Raw genomic sequence first — 20,659 nt, 5'->3', positions numbered from 1 at the left:
GTGACCAAACTCATGACTCATACTCAACGTTTGGAAGCATACAAGGAGAAAATGTAAACACATCTGCAAGTTTTACAAGACTGGTTCTGTTTCATAGCTTTAGCAAGCTTTATACATTTGAGTTGGCAGAAGGCAGGGCTACTGCCTGCTCCCTCTCTGATAAGTGGTGTAAATTAGTGAGCGTTGGCACTGTTCTGTGCCATGAGGCAAGATTAACATTTATGAGGTGCAAAATAGTTATTCCTCCTCAGCTTTCTATGGTACCTCTCTTAAAATGAGTTACCCTATACTTCATATACATTGTATAAAAGCATTTTAACTTTTTATTTCATAATTTTTTTCCCCATTAACTTGACAGCAATAGATTTAAATATAATCAACATTGCTGTTGACTTTACGATGCAAAGCTCTTCGGTCTCAGTGGTATTGTATCCTTTGTGAATATGTAGATGGCTTCTCATATCCTAACACCTGAAATCATGGAGTTTTTTTTTTGTTTTCAGTCTCTTGCCAGGGAATGTGTTACTGAACACATTCATGAGCAGTGGTGTAAGTGCTAATGAGTAGAACGAGTTAGTTTAGCTCATTGTGTTTGATCTGTTGTAGATGATACTTTCCCATTCCATATTTGTAAATGTAAAAAGTGGATATTCCTGGTTTTGGAAGGTGTGTGTCCTTGAGGATGTTTGCCATGTTGGCATTTCCCCTTCCTTTTCCACTCTCTGGTGATGCTATGTGCCTGCTACACTACAAGGTGCACAGCTTTGTTTTGATCTGTGAGCTGTTGTACTACAACTAAGAGTTACAGGAGGCATAATTTTAGTTCTACTTAGTGTTAGGTGTCTGATGCTAGGTGTCTAATGAATCTCTAAATGTGGCAGTTAATTACTAACAGCATAACTTAACAATGTAACTTCATTTTAATAATCTACCAGTATAATGATGTTGACAGCATAGATGTCTTTAATTTTAGCAAATATTTTCTTTTGATGTTACCATCAGTGTTTAATTAGTCTTACTGGTTGTAGTGGTCGCTTTCATGGAAAGAAAACATTATTTCTATCTTAGATCTATTAAAAAAAAAAAATGCCCCACAGTTTAAATGAGTCTACAGGATAGGAATTTTTTTTAGCTAGCAATGGTCAGAGATTTGTAACTATTTTTTTTTTTAAGGTGGTACTTATAGGACCTATGCTTTTTGGAGATAATGTGGGATGTACAAATGGCAGTGGCAGAATGAGAAACTGCATCCTAGGATGAAATTTTGCTAAAATAATCAGAGTTCTTTTCCTTAAAAAAAAAAAGAAATCAGAAATACCTGAATAATCTATTAGCTTACAAACGGAAGCTGTAAATATAGAAACTGGGAAGTGATTCCTGTCTTGTGATCTGTACAGAATGGGCAAGGGCAGCACTGCAATGTAATGTCCCATTCTTTTGTAGTAATTTTGAGAAGAATGCTGAAAATTTGACATAAAAGCTGATGAAATAGCATTTCAGAGTGATCCATTTAGAATTCAGTCTTGGTTGTTAGTCAAAATGAAGTCTTGAAAGGTAGCCTAATTTATCTCTCCCTGGGGGTTAGAAATATTCAGAAGCTTTTTAATTTTGAGGTAGAAAATTGTTTAGTTTAAGGGGTGTGACACAGACTGGTGCTCCACTTTAAAAAGAAAAAGAGAAAGCTAGCACCTATCTCATTGAGGGATCTTCTATATGCCGTCACAGAAGTATAAATAAATGGAGAAATGTGTTACTCTGTAATCTAACCTAATTTTGCTGGAAAGAACACACAAACTCAGTCATCATACTTAAATTAAGAAGTGGACCCTTAGAATAAGCTGCCAACAGAACTGTGGGATTTCTTTCTTTTTGTTTAAAAATAAAAATGCTTTTGTCAGAGTTGTGATCCATAGAAATGCAACTGAATGAAATATGGACTGTCTAAATGCTGAACTGCTTTAAGCAATTGAACTTTAATCTGATGTTACTTGTGTGAGTTGTTGGCTTGAAAACAATCTCTTCTGGGTGCTCCAATTTTCCTATCAGAGAAGTCTGAATATTTACTTTTCTGTCGGAAGGCAGAGAATTCATAGATGTATTTTTGGCTGACTCTGCAGTTTTTCTGTAAAGTCTTGCATGTTCATGGTGTTAAATTGCTATCCTACAAATAAAGTAAGTGCTATGTGTGCTCTAATAGGTGAAATGTACTCAACGCAACTATAGTTTCTGCTCAGAAAGGCTGTATCCTTTCTATTAATTAACTAAAACAGAAACCCAAAGTACTGATGGCCTGTATCAAAGCACAGCAGCTTAGTTGTTTGTTGGGAGTTGTTGAAGGCATCTCCCGATGGCCGGTTTTGAAGAATTAAAAACAAGAAGAAAACCAGCAAGAACCGTTGCCGTGTAAATTCGAAGACTTTCTTGAAGTTCTCTTAGAGTTGCTCTGATTGCTTTGCGCTTCGGTCTGTGCTTGGCCATCTGTTTGTAATTGTTTGAAGTTGCATTCTAAGTTGTGGACTTGTCATTAGCACCTTTATCAGCGTTTCAGTAGCTTACATAGAAGGCTGTAAGCATGTTATATAGTTATTTTTGTATCTGTCACTACTGTGGTATGGGGGTGTGTGTGTATATATAAGTATAAATGCATGTATTAAAGTGAGGTCTGGGCAGAAAAGTACCTGGAAGACTGATGTTGAGTGAAAAAAAAATGTTAGGGATTATTTTAGCATTACTTTGCATAGACATCAATTTATCCATATGTCCTTTGGTAAATGTCTTCAAAATCCTTGCTGTCGAGTGATGTCACAGCTTTGCTAGGCTATGCTTTTTTTGGTAACTTTTGGTTTTCTGTTGTGAATATTGTGGAGAAACCTTGTTAGTGTGACAAACGAACACTGACTGGAGGTTAATGTAGGAGGTACTTTGTGTTTGAATGTTGGCATTGATAACCTTCATCTTGACGGATTAAAACGTGTAACTGAGATTCTCAAAGCTATCTGTAGTCCTACTGCGGGAGACCACATGTTGATATGTCAAACTGCTTAATAACTTTTGCCTGTAAACGTCACATCAGAAGTACTATTTCTTTTAAAGGTGACGTGAAATGAATTGAAGATATGAAAATAGACACAGGGTTTATTTTGCATGACTTGATCTTCAGGAAATGCATACCAGAGGAAGGATGCACATGTATTCAAACAGCCCTGACTGTAGAGAGAGCTTAGTTTATGTATATGGTTTGCATTTGTTTGCTGAGCTTACTCAAACCCTTTTCAGAAACGTCTGCTTCAGAGTCTTGGGAGCTTCCATTCAACCACGTTTGATTTATCATTGCACTTGTGACTGCATTCTTTTAGCAAGTGTGATATTCAGACTCTTCATGGGATAGTAAGGGTTCATGAGTAGTAAGAAATATTACTGCTAATTTTTCTGTTAGCTATTGGGTTATCCAAGTGATGACATTTGAATTGGTGCTTGTATGCAAAGGTGGTTATTTCCTGGTAAAACGAGATGGATGCTGTTGAAGATGGGGTAACTTTGAGGTTAAAAATGGAAGTTTTTTTTTTTAAGGTGAAAATGAGTTTGTTGTTAGGTTAGATAATCCAGTGCCCGAAGGCATTTCTGTTAACTGTCCATTGATTAAAGAAAGAATTAATTCTGACTGTTAACACCTGTCAACTAAAAATTACTGGGTCTTGGGTCTGCCCGGATTGTTGATGTTCTTGTTGATTTACATTTTAGGTACAAAGCAAAGTGCAGATTGGTTCGTGCAGGAGTTACGGTGCTAAAATAAAGTGCCTGCCAAAATTATCAGGTGTGGGGAGGAGTGCTGGCATGTACAGACACGGATACTGTCACTGTGGCACTGAGCATTTGAGTTGTTCTGTTTCAGTATGTAGATGGTAACAATCAGCTTGACTTCAGTTCTCCTGAATTGATGTAATTGTTCAGTCTCAGTGTGTTAGTTTACTGTTCTTCGTGGTGCAGCTACTATGGGGAGTTTCTGTGATTTACTTTTTATCTGTTCTCTTCCTAACCCTATATCTCTCACTGTTTCTGTGCATCTGGGTGTTCATACCGCCTGCTTTCCCATTGCAGCCTTCTCTGGGCTGCCACTCCTTCAAGTGGAATGGATAACTTTTGCCGAGAAGTATGTAATGCCAATAGGGTGAAGTGAGATGCAGTATTTTTTCAGGAAGATGACAGGTGTTTTAAAAATTTCTGGGCACAAACTTACTTTGAAGGGCTGTGCCATTGAAACATGCACAGTCCTGATATGAACAGTGGCACCTGTCTCACTGCTCAGCTTTTTTGAGTGAGAATCTTACTTGAGACTTTAACTTGCAATTTAAAGCTTGGTTTAAGTAAATAAATGCTATACAATTATTTAGAGTAGTCTAGTTCTTTTTTTTCCTTGCCCAAGTCTAGTTAACAGCTTAAAGATTAATTATAATTATATATACAAAGATAACATTATCAGATTTCTATGGATATACTGAAATTCTTCTTATTGTTTTACATACAGTTGATTTTTGCTTTTGCAAAATACTCTTTGGGAGTTATCAGTATTTGTAACTGAAATAGCAATGTGTCTCTATTGGCAAATCCATTAGAATCTGAATTGTATGAGAAAGTAATAGTATTGAAAAAACATAAGATAATTTCTATAATCTGTCTTGCATGCTTTGCCATTTAATTCAGATTCCATGCCTCTTTTTCTCCTTGATAGGTCTTAGTACATATCAGAATTTATTGTGTATCAGATTTATTGTATATCAGAATCTGTTAATACAGTAAGATTGAAAGCCTGTGTATAATTTATTAAATTACCTTTAGTTTGCATACGTAATTTTATCTGCCCAGGACACTATAATAACTTCCCTCTTAATAAGTTTGAGGTGAATATTCCCTTGCAGTCAGGCTTTTCTGTGTGATTGGAGTGATAAAGTGCAGGTTAAAGGCTCTAATGTGAAATGCAGAGCAGTAATTCTTAACGTTTTTAGGACCATTTCAGTTTCTTTAAAAACAAAGCAAAACAAAATTTAATTTTATTCCCAGAAAATGTTTCTTCACATTTTTAAATGGATCAACTTCAATGTGAAATGCTGATATTCGAATAAGTTAAAGTTGCATGGAAGTTCACTGGCAAAGTGCTTAAAATGTTGTGCTATGCTTTGATTAAGTTGTGGAAGGGATATGGAGTATTCCAGGAGCACTGTGTGATCAGTGATTTTAGTTAGACAGCTTGGGAAGACTTCAGTATTCTTGTTTGAGATCTTGGAGTTCACTGGGTGAGAGACTATTTTTAAAGACTCTTATTTTATAAAAAAGCACAAACCCTTCAAACTACAATATCTAGTATTTGTTTGTCTGGAATTAAAAGAACATTAGGTTTACCAATTATGGAATGTTAGAATTTTGTCTCCTTTCATATCTGCATCCATATTTAGTTGCAGCCCATTCTTTTTCATGGGATCCATACTATTCAGGTGGTTGCTCAGTAATTCTTTTTATCTTTGTGTCGTGTTCTGCCTTGCCGTGTTTTAGGCTTCATGTCTTGCATCCTTGCACAAACACAAAGTATCTGCTGCTCTGTTTCTCAGTGCTCTTTGAATTCACTTTCATAAGAAAACTCGGCAAATTCATGTGATAGTACTTACGGGTGAGGGCCAAGGTGTTGAGGAATCTCAGAGTTAACATTACTCATTTTTGTAGAAAAATAGCAGGTATCAGAGAGATGGGAGAATACTGTAAATATGAAAATGGGCAGTCTAATAAAAGAGGAAGAATCTGCCCTGAAAAATAGGCTTCTGACTTTGTTTATAATGAAAGAATTTGAAGCATAGTCCTGTCTGGCTGGGGGGTGTGAGAAGTGTGGGGAAGGATAGGAAATCTAGCAGCGATATATAACTCAATTCAGCTGTGTTTTTTTTTTAAGCCAGGGGAAATTATATTTTTACATACGGAAATATTGTTTTATAGATGTTACAATGCTACAGATTTTGATTTGAATCTGTAAGTAAGGAGGCAAGAGACTTGTCTTATGAGTTTCGTGGTCTGTACTCTTGGGACTTCTGTAAGCTGGACTGGTTATTATTTGGTGGTCAGTTACTTTGGTATCCTGTCTGTATCCCTTGTGCCAGCCTTAAGTACTCCCATGGCCGTACAGAGTAGGGTCAGGAAACTGATGTAATTCAGAACTGAGTAAAAAGTAAAGATTTCCTCATTAGACTTAATGGGTGTCAGCAGAAGCAGCAGTGTCAGCCCAGAAGAGGAGCAAAAATTGGAGGAGGTGGATTTGCAAACTTATCGGCTTACAAGTTGATTAAAAACAATGTAGATAATTGCATTGTAAGGGGTCAGGAGTGAAGGTGAGTAGTAAACTCTTTTGTGTCATTTTGTTACCCAGTTTTGGTGCTCATCAGCCATTAATAGTCATAAATCTTATCAACTCCTACTCTCCAGAGAATCCTTTCAAAGGAATACCTTAAGGTTGAAAGCTATATTATGTAGAGAACATTTCCTCAGTGGTTGTCTTTGTGTATGGAACTGAAGTCAGTACAACTGTGGGAGACACCTGTTTGCTTCATCTCTTGTATTTAACCTGAAATTTACTGATTCTCTGAGAAATGACTACTGGGGAATCATACATTAAATTTTGGGGTATAATGTTACACAGAATACCAGCTGATAGTTTTGGCAATCCTCACTGTTCAATTCAGGACTTGAGGAAAGAAGTTTATTAGCCTAGCTTAATAGCAAATCTGTGTAAGTTAATCTTAGTATTTATTTTGTATGGAGGGCCTTGATGTCTAGCAGTGTTCTGAAAGTCTTTTGTGCAGATAACTTCAATTGGTTTTTAACCACGTGACAGTTACAGTGGAGAGAGGAAAAAAGAAAGTTCCCTACAGCCAGAAGTGTGTCTGCCAGAAGATATTTGCTACTACTGACATAACTGGCAAACTGTCTAAAGAGTGTATTCTTTCCTGGCAACCTTTCTGTTAAAACTTTTAGGCCTTGTGAAGAGTGATATAAATACAATTGTTTATTAACGATTTCTTTTTCTTGGCTTTTTAAAGGTGAATTTTATCTAGTAAGTATGAAGACTAAATTATGTGTGACCATGTATCCAGAATTATTACCAGAAGATGGAGATAGTTTGGCTGTAAGTGTTTTAGAGGCAGATATAGCTATAGCATTTTCTTCTTGGTTATCTGCAGGCAGAGGGTGAAATGAGGCCCAGCAGTTGCACCTGGTGACTAAGGTCTGGCAAATAGTTGTAAAAGGATGCTATCCAAAGGAGGGAGACTGGTAGAAGTTGTGAAGTCTGTTGCTTACAGAAGATCTGAATTAGGGAAAGAATCACACACTATTGAGCTAAAGAGCGTAAGAGCTTTAGTGACCGTACTTAGGTGATGATTTTTGAAGTATTTATTTCTGGTATTATATTTATTAGTAGAGTCTGTGTGGATATGATAGTTTCCAAACTTTGAAGAGTGGTGCTGAGCATACGTGCATGTAACATACTGCTTACTATTTATTTTTCTAATTGCTTTTATTACTACTTTTGATTTTTTTTTGTATAAGGGCATTATTTACTCAAAAATTTTGTTGTTTTATCCTCATTTTCATTAGTCTGGCCTAACAAGTTGGGCTTGTGGAACCATCTGGTCATTTGCTGCTAGGGGAATGCAAATTATGTTTAGTTAGAATTGTCTTCAGAAGGCTGTTTGATTTCCATTGGATTAGAGTAACTTTCACACTTATTTTTTAAATTTGGATATCATAGTTGCAGTTATGTACAGTTGTTGGGTTTGCTCAACTCCATCCCCTATCAGTGGGAAGATGTTTTGCTTCATATAGGATGGCATAAAAAAAGAATAAATCCTGATATTCTAATTTTTGACTGTCTTCAATAGTCAGTAGAAGGTGAATCTGTAAAATAAATCTACTTCCTGTATAGTGAATTTATTAAGTCTGTATCTGAGTTCTTATGCTGATTTCTTTTATTTTGTTCGAGATAATAACATTTAAAACTAAATGGCTTAAAATTATGTATCTTTTAGTATGGCTTCTTATTCAGAAGAAAATGTATAAAAGAGTATATGCTAACAATGTCATAAGACAAAGACGTGCATTTATTATGATTCCTGTTTGTACCTTCTCTTACTACGTTATACCTGTATTTCAATGCAAAAAAACCCCCAAGCAACCAAGAAGTACTCTTATGAGCCAAAACCAACATACGGTCTCTGTACAGAAATATTTTTGTTATTAATGATTGACTAAAGTGATTCTTGCAAAACAGTTTCTCTTTTGTTTTACTTTTTTCTTCTGTGCCAGACTTTAATGCTTTGTTTTGGGAACAGAATGAAATAAAATGATTGTGTTTTTTTTGTGTTTTCAGGCTCGGATAGCATTTTTACAAGGGGAAAGAAAGGGTCAAGAAAACTTGAAGAAAGATTTAGTGAGAAGAATAAAAATGTTAGAATATGCATTAAAACAAGAAAGGTACGTATATGTATTCCTTAAACTTATGTTTAAGACTTAATCTTATGTGTAAGACTTTACAGACTGGGAAGAAGGGTTCCTTCCCTTCTTGACTTTGTGTGAACAGTCTTTACTAGATAATTTTACAGTTGCTTTATGTGCACTGTTTTTGTGTTGGATCATCATCACGTTTTGCCAACTACTCGAGTTTTTGATTACAATTACTGAAAAAAAATAGTTACTGAAAATTGAACAGTGGTGTTCTTGTCTCACTTTTTCTGATGAACTTTTGTGGCTGCTGTAATATGAAGTTGCTCAGTTTCCAAATTAGTCTCATGTCTTAAACACACAAAGTTCAAATTGAATAGACTGTCTTTTTTCTGGTTTGAAGAATAAGTACAGTTATTTCATGTGGTGAACACTAGAATTTCTAGTCTCAGTAAGTGTATTTTCTGTAGTATTGGCATGATGTTATAAAAATTTGTAGGATCATAGAATGACTTGGGTTGGAAAGGGTTGCTACCCTCTAACAGGCACCAGACCAGGTTGCTCAGAGTCTAATCTAACCTGCCTTGAATGCCTCCAGGGATGGGGCATCCACCACTTCTCTGGGTAGCTTGTTCCAGTGCCTCACTACCCTCTGAGTAAAGAATTTCTGCCTAATGTCTAACTTAATTTCCCCCTCTTGTGGTTTCAAGTCATTACTGCTTGTCTCATCACTATTAGTGTAAAAAGATGATCCCCCTTCTGCTTATATTACGTACTCATTTCGTTCTCTGCAGGTTAGTGACCTTCAAGATTTCAGTGTCTTGTTGGCTGTCAGTTTCAGCTGACCAAAGATAGTGCTTTATTGTGTAAAAGCACTAGGGAGACAGTCTTGTCACATGCCTATGCTTTCAGTAATGGACTAAATTCTTTAATTTTATCTTGTTCTCAAAATGGAGTGAAATCCAACTGAGAGAGCTTTTTAAGGATTGGGCAAAAAAGTAGTCAGCTTTTGTTTACTTTGATTTGTGGGGAATGTTCCTTCCAATGTAAACAAAAATGTGTCCAGGTGAGGCCTAACTGTGTTTTACTTGACATTTTTTTGTTTAGTCAATTACTATGACATTTTTGGTAAGTTATCCAAGATTGAACATGGTTCACATTATAAGTTAGTACTGTAAGTAGCTAAGCAGTGCAGAAACAACTGATGAGTCAGTTTCTTATTAAAAAAAAAAAAAAAAATAGTGTTTTGGTAAGGATGGCTGCATATCTTTGTGCGAAACATCCTGTATAAAGGTTTACTTCAGAACACAGTGTATGTTTATATGGCAGATCATAACATCACCTCATGTATTTTCTGGTGAGGTAATAGTCTGCAAGGAGCTGCTTCATTCACATCTGTTCTCAGGGTGTAAAGTAACTCAAGTTTCCTACTTGGTGTAAGACTAAGAGTTACATTGTTAGATCATACCAGCAATGTGCAAGTGACTGTGGATTCCAGTCAGATGAGAACTGTGGTGGGGAGGTGGTGTACTCCTCATTTAAAAGAACATTGAACAGTTGAAGGAAAACAGCTTTGGTTTTTTTTAGCAATGATAAACTCTTTGTGTGCTGCGCGTGGAGTCGTGCTGCAAATGTACACTGTAAGGCTGTGGGGAATGCCTATTTACTAAGATAAATCAAAGACAGTTAATTAGAGCTGCAGTGTGAAGGCAGAATGTGAAGCCAGTTGTTTTGGTGAAGACTTGTTGATGCTTTCCCTTGAGATTGAACTACTTTTATAGTTTGACTTCCTGTGAAATTCCAGAATTCATCTGATGAGGAAAAAATTCATTATCATAAGTCCAGCAGAAGAAACATACAGTTTATTTTAGTTCTTTTGGCTGCTGGATACAACCCAATGCTGCATAGTTTTCAAAAGGTAAATCTTTGCTTAAGTCCCAGCCAAAACTGTCATTAAGATTGCTGAAAACAGGAACTGAAACTCTGGCTTTGATTGGTGAATGAGTGGGAGGCAATGAGGAAGCTGTTCATACTTTTTGCTGCTAATGCCCAGTAGTTTGAGGGGATCTAATTGTACAAGTATGGTGATTTGATTAAGGAGAGCAAGCAGCTACTGATTTCTTAGTATGTCATCTAAGAACGATATGTTAGCTTTTGTTGTTGCTCTGAATGAAGAGTTCGAGGTGATAAGATTTAATTTTTTCCTGCCATTGGTGTTCTGCAGTCAAGACTAGCAGATGATAAGAAACCAGCCTCTGGAAAAAAAAAATCCTGATCTGAAAGCTATTCTCAAGGTTGTTGAGTATTATACCTGACTTCTTCCCACACCGTTTTCTTTCTCTTCTATTGCTGAATTCCTCATGCTGTCAAATAGTTTCATGCAGATATGTTAAATTATAGAGAGTAAAAAAAAACAGCTCATACAGACTATGATGAATGTCATGGTTTCTTAGAGGAAGAACATGAAGTAGGACATTGGTTTGTAAGATTAAATAAAATGCGGTGGAAGCTGTGGAGTAGTTTAGTATTTCTGGTGTTTCTCTCCAAGTATGCAATAAGTGTAATATCTTACAGAAGGAAAATCTTGTTTGTTACTTTAACATTCTTGAGTGTTTTGGGTCAGCTTATGAATTTTTGTAACAATATGATACCTTTAAAGGGTATGTATATGAGTTGGGATTTCTGTTTGTTGCTAGTGTCTTTGTCTTTGTGGCACTCTGCAGACATAGCCAGACTTATTCTGATGCATACGTTGAGCCACTCTGCTCCAAGCTTAATTAATGTAGTGATTAAATCAGTAATAATTTCTGAGATGATAAAACTATGCCTGTATTTTCACTTTGTGTTATTTGGATTGGAGCTACTTCCAGTTCTTGCAATTGGGTGGTAGAATTCAATGGCTAAATAGCAGCAAACAATTAAATCCACTTAGAGGCGTTCTGCCTTCTCTTAATTTCTTCATGGAAACCTAGCTTCAGAAGAATAGCAAGTCAGTCCTCAAAAGAGATTCCTCTTGCAAAATTCAATTACTGTGTTATGGAATGGGAATTAATGTCACTGACTCATGAACAACAATGCAGCTTTTTAGTGATTTTTAAAATATGTAATAATTTAGCCTTGGTTGTGTGGAAAATATGGAGGAGTATTTTTTTTCCTTGTAAAAAAGAAGTTGAGAAGCAAATGTGACGTGAAAGACCAAATAGATCTAATTACGTGCAGCAATATTTTGTGTTATTTGTAGTGGCTTTTTTAGATCAAATACTTCATTATATTCTGTAAGGAACAGTCAAAACAGAATTTTGGTTACGCTTTGAAATTGTAGCTACAAAATGGAACTCAAAAATATGATTTGCAATGGCTGTGAATTGGAAAAAAAATAGGTTGGCTTTTTAACTGTAGTGCTTTATTAACTTCACCTATGAATTGAGCAAAAACATTTGGTCTGTTTTATTCGACTTAGTTTCTTACTTAGTGTCATTTTCTAATTATTTTTTTTTTACCCCAGAACTCATACAGTGCTTTATAAATTGTAGGCTGTATACTTTTATCTGTAATGCCTCTGCCCTTTTACAGGGTGTAACAAAGCTTCGCCTCAGGTTGGAGTGAGCACCTGGTGTATACAGTCTTCGTATTAGATGGGTGAAATTCACATTCAAGTAACATAAAAACTTGTTTGTATTTAATTGTGGGTCAGCCAAATTATTCAGTTACAGTGCAATTGCTACAAAATGCAGAATTTTCTTGCTAACAGGGTCAACAGTGCCATCTACTGACAGTTTGTTTATGAGACTGCATGTAATTGCCTGCAATTTTGGTAGAAACTTCTGTAATTTAGAAGTCTTCTATACCATTGCTTATGTCAGGCAGCTTTTGGGATGATATTTTATCTTGAATTTTGAAAAAACTTCCAGCAGTGGATTGGCTATTCGAAAGGGAAACTTCTTACATATCCTTGTTTTTGTCCAGCTTGTTTCATTATGTACTTTTTCCCAAGAAGTTCTAATATCTTCATACTGGGGACAGTCTTTAAAATTGGTGGAAACTGGATGTGACGCAGTCAAATACTTGATTTAGAAGTGTAAAGTTTGCTGTATTTTAGAGGCTTCTTTAAAATGTGACTGACTGTTAACTTTCTTTTGTCATTCTTTCTCTACTATGGAACATCTAGAGTTCTTTTTCCTGAAATTTTGAGGATTTATTTTCAGGGTATTTATGCAGAGGGAAAAAAAAAGTTGTTAATGGTGTAGGATAAAGTTAGAGAATTCAAGGTATTGGTGTAGATAGTGTATTGATATTCCTGGATATAAAGGGAGCTTTGAAGATGCTTGGTAGGCATCCTTAGTCAAGAAGATGATTGGGATGGTTCATGTGTACCTTTGTAAAAAAGTTTCACCAAGGCTGATTTTTAAAAACTGATGTAAAAGGAGAGGATAGGCATTGAGAGATTGGGAGATAAGAAGCAGGGGGCACACTTGCATAGGTAGATTGAGGAGGGATTGGAAGCTAAGCCTTAACTCAGTGGGGAAGAGAAAATCAGTAGGATTACACGTGATGGGAGAAGATAGTAGTAGACAGTGTAGTTGTTTAGAGGGAGAAAATCTCTAACATGCAAAGGCAGAGTGGGAGTTGAATTGAAGGTGGGAAATAGATAGGGATCCCAAATAGGACATTCATTCATCGTAGTGTGATTGTTGAGGCTGTGGCAATAGTACAGCTGAAGACATCATCCATGATAAATAATTAAACCTAGTTAACTTGTTTAAAAAAAAAAATACAGAACAAATTCTTGGAGAGCTTACTCAATTCTCACCTTTGTGTTGTTTGATAATTGTAATTGTAAGAAGGCTTTCTCAAAATTGTGTTCTTGACAAACTAGAATTAATTGTGTGATACTGTAAGTTTTATTATTATTTTATTATTATTGTAAGTTTTATTTGGACAAGGGGTGTTAATATGGTTGTTATAAATGGGAGCAGGAAAATATTTGAGCTGATAAATTAGCACTGGATGCTTTTGTTAAATCTTTGCGTATTTTTTTCAGGGCAAAATATCATAAATTGAAGTATGGCACAGAATTGAACCAAGGTGACTTGAAAATGCCAACTTTTGAATCAGGTGACTTTTATGATATTACCTGTTCTAGAGCAATTTGTACTGTTCTAGATTTGCTCAGTTTATTGCAACTTTCTCTTTTTTTCCCCCTTGACTACATTACAGAGGAAAAAAAATCTAGGAAAATTTTTATATTGGATAAATATTTTTTTATCTCTAAATCATAATGAATTGACCTTTCTCTTCTGAAACAACTCTGAATATCAATGCAAGTTTGAAGTAGTTGCACAATTCTTATTAAGCTACTGCTTCTCTTACTGCTTTTAAAATCACTGTTATAACAGATTTAACATTTCATGTCAGTTCAACATCCATCTAGAAGGAAAGTTTAAGTGTACAATAAGCATCAGAAATAGTGTTGTTTGGTGCTGCTACAAGGTGCGAGTATTTGAAGATTGAATAGGGGAAAAAAAGCTACTGGATTGGCTTGGAAAAAAAATCGAGTTTTATTTTATCTTAAATGAAGGAAAAATGTCCTAAGAGTTAAAACAAAACAAAAGTCCATCCTTATTGCCTCTGAAGTGCATCGGATTTTGCAGTGTTGATATGAAGCTTATCATGATAGTTCACATTTCACAATACTGCAGATAAAGGAAGGAATTTTTGGTAACATAACTGGACTGTTTAATAAGCAGAATTAAATGTGGCTTCTACTGTAATGTATGTCTTTGGAAAGTTGCACTGTTTGACTGTGTTTTTGTAATGTGCCTTAACACTGTGGTCCACAGATACCTTTTTTGTTTTGTTTATTTGTACTTAAGAATTGCCACATTTTGGATACTTCTGCCCTCAGCTGAAACTAGAGATCATGATTCATGCTTTTGATGGAGATTTCTAATAGCTGTTAAAAAGCAATGGGAGTTAGATGGTTTAAGCCTTAAGTTCTAAATTTGTTATGTTTTATGGTCTCTGCCTTAGTAAAGATGCAGTGGGTTCAAGATTTTAGTTGTTGACAATTAACACATGGAATCTGTGTTAAACTTGACATATTTGTTTTCTCCAAATACTTTTTGCAGTCACTTTTATCCAAGCGGAGAACTGATTTTGGTCTGCTAAATTATTTGCTTTATGCTCCAACAGATAATTGAACCATAGGTGGGGAAAAAAGCCCTCTTTAATTAAAAGAAACCTCTGCATAAGGTTGCAAGTAACTTTAAAGATTGCTTTTTTGTAAATATTTGCTTTTCATTTCATTGGTGCATTGTGAAAAGCTGATTTTAAAAATCAAACAATGCCACAAAAAAGAAAAAAAACCTTCCAAAAACCACTAATGATGCTATCTTTCAGAAGAAACCAAAGATACGGAGGTTCCTGCAGTACCTCAAAATAGCCAACTGACCTGGAAGCAAGGCAGGCAGTTACTAAGACAGTAAGTAACATTATAACAATGTTGGTGTATTCACGCTTTTTCCTGAGGTCTCAGAAGCTGTGTATATGCATACTTTTTGATTCAGAGTAATTGAGGTGGGCACATGGTGGGCCATGATGCAGGAATTTGTAATCTTGATCTTTAAACAGTGTACATGGAGCTTTTCCATGCGAGATGGATAGAGATAAAGCTTATCTTTTGTAAAATATATTGTAGCAGCATTAATTTCTACGAGTCAATACAGATTTTTTTCTATCAAATGTGCTTTCTTCTTTCTCCTCTTAATGCATACTAGGTATCTTCAGGAAGTAGGTTATACAGATACGATATTGGATGTACGCTCCCAGCGGGTAAGGTCTTTGCTTGGGCTCTCCAATTCGGAACCAAATGGTTCAGTAGAGACAAAGAATTTAGAACAGATCCTCAATGGGGGCGAATCTCCTTCATCAAAACAAAAGGGACAGGAAATCAAAAGGTAAGTGTAGAGGTGAAAAATGCGTGAAGTTTATGTAGTCGTTTTAATGTACTGGTCAGTTCGCATAGAACTTCAGACTCTTGAGTCTCTGGACACTGTGAGCATAGCTGACTACAAGTGATTATGAACTTCAGTGAAACTGATTATAAGTCTTGCATAGAAAATGTAGAATTATATGATGTAAATTCAGCTTCAGTGCCACTTTGGAATTACTATTTTAAGGAAAGATACTGCTGAGTGGTGTAACATGAGGAATTAGACTGCTGTAGAAACTTCATACAGTCATTTCTTGTTTTTTGCTAGTTTTAAAATTGTTGAACTGTTAAGTCAGACAGCCATTGCGTTTAATGTTAATTTATCTTCCAAAAATCTCATGAGCAAGTAAAACTCTGTCCCTGTTAATGTTTCTATTTTTATAGGAACTCTGGTGATGTTCTTGAAACATTTAACTTCTTAGAAAATGCGGATGATAGTGATGAAGAAGAAGAGAGTGACATGATAGAAGATATTGCAGAAGGAAAAGAGAAGCACCGGATAAATAAGAAACACAAAGTAAAAAACAATTTTATGTTTTGCATGAACAAACTCGATCTTAAAAGGGAAATATCTTTTCTTTTTACCTTAGATAGTCAAAATTGTCATTTCTTTTATTCCATGCTAGAAAATTGTCACTGTGATTTCTTTACACAGAGAGGTTGATTTAGGACAGTCATACTGACAATTTGCTGTAGTACTCTATAGCATGGAAGTGCCTATGGCTGCCTTGAATTTTCATAAGTAGCTCAGCTGTCATTCAACATTAGCTCAGCTTAATGCAAGTTTGAATGTCCCAGCTTGACTTGTTTGGAAGGGTTTTACACTGTACCTTTAGTTATTAACTTGTATGTCTAGTAAATAGGTTGGTCAGGATGTTCTTTGAATCTTTGTTCTAGAGCAGTGGATAGTCTTATATCATCTAATAAGTAAATCTTTAAGCACTTAAGACATTACACTTTTGTTTTGACTCTTGACAAAGTTTTTATAAGAGAAAAATAATTGAAGCGTTATTTACTTCGGTTAAAAAAAGACTGTCTGCAAAAGTATAAGAATATGGAGCAACTCACATAGAAACACAGCTGCACATTGAATTTTTATTCACCTGCAGAAAGAAAGAAAACTTCTTGGTGATTCCTTGGTAGGGAATTGTTTCTCTTGCCTTAAGGTGAAGACGTGGTAGAACTACTAAAAAGATTAGTTTCTAAAGCTTCTCTGTGAAATTGTTGATGTTGCAAGAAAATCAGTAAAATTTTCCAGTTAATACCTATTAAATCAAACTGAAAATTAGGCTATATGGGTTTGTTTTTTGTTGCTAAACCTCATGTCCATATTCTTTTTCTTTTTAATGATTACTTGACTGTGCCGCTGTCTTTCCATTTTTAGTTGTTGTAAACAGCTCTAGTTGTGTGTGGATTTGAATATGTTTTGTGTTGAAAATACAGCAAAGTTTTTATGAGCGTAATTGCTATCATTTATAATTCTACATTTGAGTAGATAAAGGTTGGTGGTTAAAATGCAGAAATGTTCATTTGATTTCAGATTGGTAATGAAGGTTTAGCTGCTGACCTTACAGATGATCCTGATACTGAAGAAGCCTTGAAAGAATTTGATTTTTTAGTGACAGCTGAAGATGGTGAGGGAGCTGGAGAAGCCCGAAGTTCTGGAGATGGAACAGAGTGGGGTAAGATGCTAACAAAACAATTTAGAAACAGAGAAATACTTGTTTGTGATAGTACAGTACCTTCACAGGTTGCGTGAATGTGCGTATGGTTGTGATGTTGGTGATTAGCTATTAATGTATTGAATGCTGAAACTTCCTTATTTATATGCTATTTTACTTGACAGAAATATAATTATACTTCCAAATGTTTTACTTTTGATTCCAGAAAAATCCAATAAAGGGAATTTGAACAAATTACTTGGATAAGACCAGGGTTCTGAATGTTTTTGTATTTGAATTAAATTGGCTTTTGAATTTTGATTTGTGTTCTGGTTTTCTGATAGGGAGCTTTAGACTTGTGTTCAGCTTAAATTAATTTCTTTTGTGCACTTGTAAAAATTAATTTTGAAGGTACCAAGAATTAGGAAGTTTGTTGTTTGGAATTAGTATCAAAAAGTCGATCACCCTTTTTTTTTCCCATTTATTTTTTTCCAAGCTCAGTTTTGTTTCTAGTTGGAAGATGAAGGGAGACAAGTTGTAACCTTTAGTTTTGGTAGTATCTACCTGGTTTTAGAAGCATTTTAGTTGCATGGTGTTGTTCACCTTTAAGGACTATGTTATTTGACTAGTTTATTGGTTGTCTTTTTATTTAGCCAAGCAGGCAGATCTCTCAGCATGAGAATTCTCTTAAGCCCTGAGGCCTAGGTTCTGATTTTGAATTTGCACCTTCCTTTCAAATATCGAATGCAGAGAATTCTGGTTTCTGGATCAGTCTTACCTTTGTGATACATAGGAAGACATACATAGTGCTTCTTTTCTTTCATAATGTAAATAGTTGCTCAGCTCTGTTTTCTTCTCAGTGGCTTTTTTTTTTTTTTTGCTGCTTCAGTCTTCCCTGAAGATCCCTAGCATCCCTACCGTTCCTTGTTCTAGTGAGGATTCAGGCTCTTTGACAAAAATGAAAATAACTAGTGTATCCAAGTATATTTCTTTATAGAGCTTTTAATATAAGTAAATCAAATGTCACATATTTTTTGCTTTCAGTCATCAAAGTAGTATCAGTAGGTCTAACTCCAGATACACTAAACTTTTCACTACTAAATTTGATGGTTACATTTGTGCTATTAGAAACTTCTGCAAATCAGCCAGCCATTGAATGTGGATGTTTTCCTTTTTCCCTCTAATACAGTTCTTATGAATGGATTCCTCCTATTTATAAGTACCTCATTTAATGTACTTTAAGTCTTAAATTATTTTGAGATATTGTTATATCTCTGTCAAGTCTTTGTCACGTGATATTTTGCTAGGAACAATTTATCTTCAAAATATTGAAAGATGAGCAAATTCAAGCAATTTTAAAGTAGGTATGCCATTCCTCAGTGAAAAATGAATGTAATTTTCAAATCAGAATTTTATGCTTTGCAGTGAAACAGTATCAAGAAAAGGATGCTTATGTAAGTTCTGTTTGCTTAGGCAAAAGGAAATAAAGCAAATGTTTCCTATTACATAGTATGCTACACATTACAAATGTTGCACATCAAGTAGTCTTATTTTGCTTATGATTTTCATCTCTAACATGTTAATCACTGAATTTTTCATTGTGTGAAACACAAATTCTTTTTATGTAACAATGTGAATCAGACTGTGCACAGAATTCTAAATGGGAGAGGGACTGGAATTGAAGTTCTCTCGGGTCATTAGAAAAAATAAATGAAATTTAAGGGGGAAGAAAAAGCCTCTACTGACTGATATTGGCTATTAGGCATTCTGGATCCTCTGCATGGTCCTGGTGCCGATTTAGTGTGGATTTTAACCACTTCTGGAAGTCTTCCAGTTAGGTGACTTTGTTCCGAAAAGGATAAGTAAGTGTAGGCATACCTGAGGGAAATATTGTTAGGTTTTCCAATAATCTTTGACATTCATTTCAAAGCCTCCCTGTTTCATCTGAGGTATAATTTGAATTAGTTTTCTATTCCTGACCTACATCTTAGTAACCATTACCGTTCTTGAATATTTGTTTGTAGGCTTATTTCTCCTGTTTTCTGACCAAATTAGCCCAGTTTTTTCCAATTCATTGCCTCCTGAACTTTCAGTTTATCCCGCAGACTGTGGATGTGTTACTCCTATCTTGTCACTTAATTATGTGCTCCTGGTTTCCTACATCGCACCTCTTAAAACATCCAAGAATTACATTGAAGAACGTTTTGATTTGTTTTTGTTTTGCATCAGCATTACATATTTGTTATGTATGTTGTGCTTTTTAGCTGATTTTTTGTTAAATCATTCTTTGCACTGCTGCAACCTACTTTGTTATTTTCATTCTGTTAATGTTTTTTGGGGCTATTGTTTGTTGTTCTTTCTCACTGAATTTCCTTTTTGTGTGTGCTTCGTGGGGGGTGAGGGTTTGTTTGCTTGTTTATCAATTTCCTTTCTAATTTCCTTGCACATACCTTCTGTCATTTTTTTTTTGTGCCTCTTGTGTTTCCTGAATAAGTGGTAATTTTCTGTCACTGTTTTGACCCTGTATTCATAAAGGTTGAGATCTTTCTGTTTGCAGTTTGGTAGCTGTGGCAGTAGTTTGGTGTAAGATGTAATTCTTCAGTTTCATTTTCCATAGATCCTTATGGACAGTTCTTGAAATTTCCCCATCATGTTTTGTTTCCTGCCTTCCCACCATTACCGTTTCTGTATCTCTGTTTTCTTTTTCATTTGCTGCTCTATCTGAATGATGTTCTTTTTATAGATTTGTGTATAGCCTAGAATACGTTCCCATTCTTTGTTGTGTTTTATCACGAAACGTTTGTACGTAGGCTGACTCCTACTGGTCTTACTGTTCTGCTACCTAAATGCTTTTCTTTCTTTCTCTGCTTTATATGGCTCCTCTTGTGTGCTTCTATGAATCAAATGGCTATAATATCAAAGGTTGCTGTTTTATGTAGACACTGATATTGTAGGTATAGTTGGAAGTTGGGAACCAAATAACTTGGTTTTATTATTTTTTGTCTAAAAACCTTGTAAGCATAAACCAAGTTTGATTGATGTTTAGTTGTTTCTCAGACAAGGTTCTTCTGCAGGTGTTACCTTTACCTTATGTTGAAAACTAGTTTATCCATTTCCTACTATACTCTTTCCAGGAAGGTTTGAGACAGTTGAGAAATTTTGAGACTTCTCATGAACATTAAATAACTTTCCAATATTTGTCAAATGGAAAAATTTGTCTTCTGAAATGACTGTGGGATGTGGTATTCTCACTTTTTCCTGTTTAACTGCTGAAATGCAGTGGAATGTCAACTTAATTCACTTACGTGAATTACTTTTATCAGTCTTCATTTAAAATGCTATATTCATAGACTTGTTTCTCTGGTTGTACATAGGATCAAGACTTCTTTCTTGTGCATGTAGAATGAGTGTGAGAGGATGCATGGTGGTCTTCATGAATAAACTGGCACTGACTTACTCAGCTCGCATTTTCATGAGTAATACAGCATGAATACTTTTATTTGCTTGTTTAACACTGGCTGAATAATTT

At 35.3% G+C, this 20,659-nt stretch overlaps 1 protein-coding gene across 7 annotated transcripts in view; it reads left to right on the top strand.

Moving 5' to 3' along the window:
• STRN3 (striatin 3) overlaps positions 1-20,659 on the top strand; it is a 55,422-nt gene that overhangs the window by 8,246 nt on the left and 26,517 nt on the right. For 5 of the 7 annotated variants that reach the window (XM_040702167.2, XM_015287635.3, XM_015287633.3 and 2 more), the window contains exons 2-7: positions 8,408-8,511; positions 13,520-13,593; positions 14,878-14,959; positions 15,255-15,434; positions 15,854-15,986; positions 17,010-17,151. In XM_040702167.2, the coding sequence (XP_040558101.1) occupies positions 8,408-8,511; positions 13,520-13,593; positions 14,878-14,959; positions 15,255-15,434; positions 15,854-15,986; positions 17,010-17,151 (715 nt within the window). The remainder of the gene's footprint in view (positions 1-8,407; positions 8,512-13,519; positions 13,594-14,877; positions 14,960-15,254; positions 15,435-15,853; positions 15,987-17,009; positions 17,152-20,659) is intronic. The other 2 variants (XM_015287636.3, XM_015287632.3) reach the window with 1 other exon arrangement.

This window comes from Gallus gallus, chromosome 5 (assembly GCF_016699485.2).
Source record: "Gallus gallus isolate bGalGal1 chromosome 5, bGalGal1.mat.broiler.GRCg7b, whole genome shotgun sequence".
Taxonomy (NCBI): Eukaryota; Metazoa; Chordata; class Aves; order Galliformes; family Phasianidae; genus Gallus; species Gallus gallus.
This window is presented reverse-complemented; position numbering and strand designations above follow the sequence as displayed.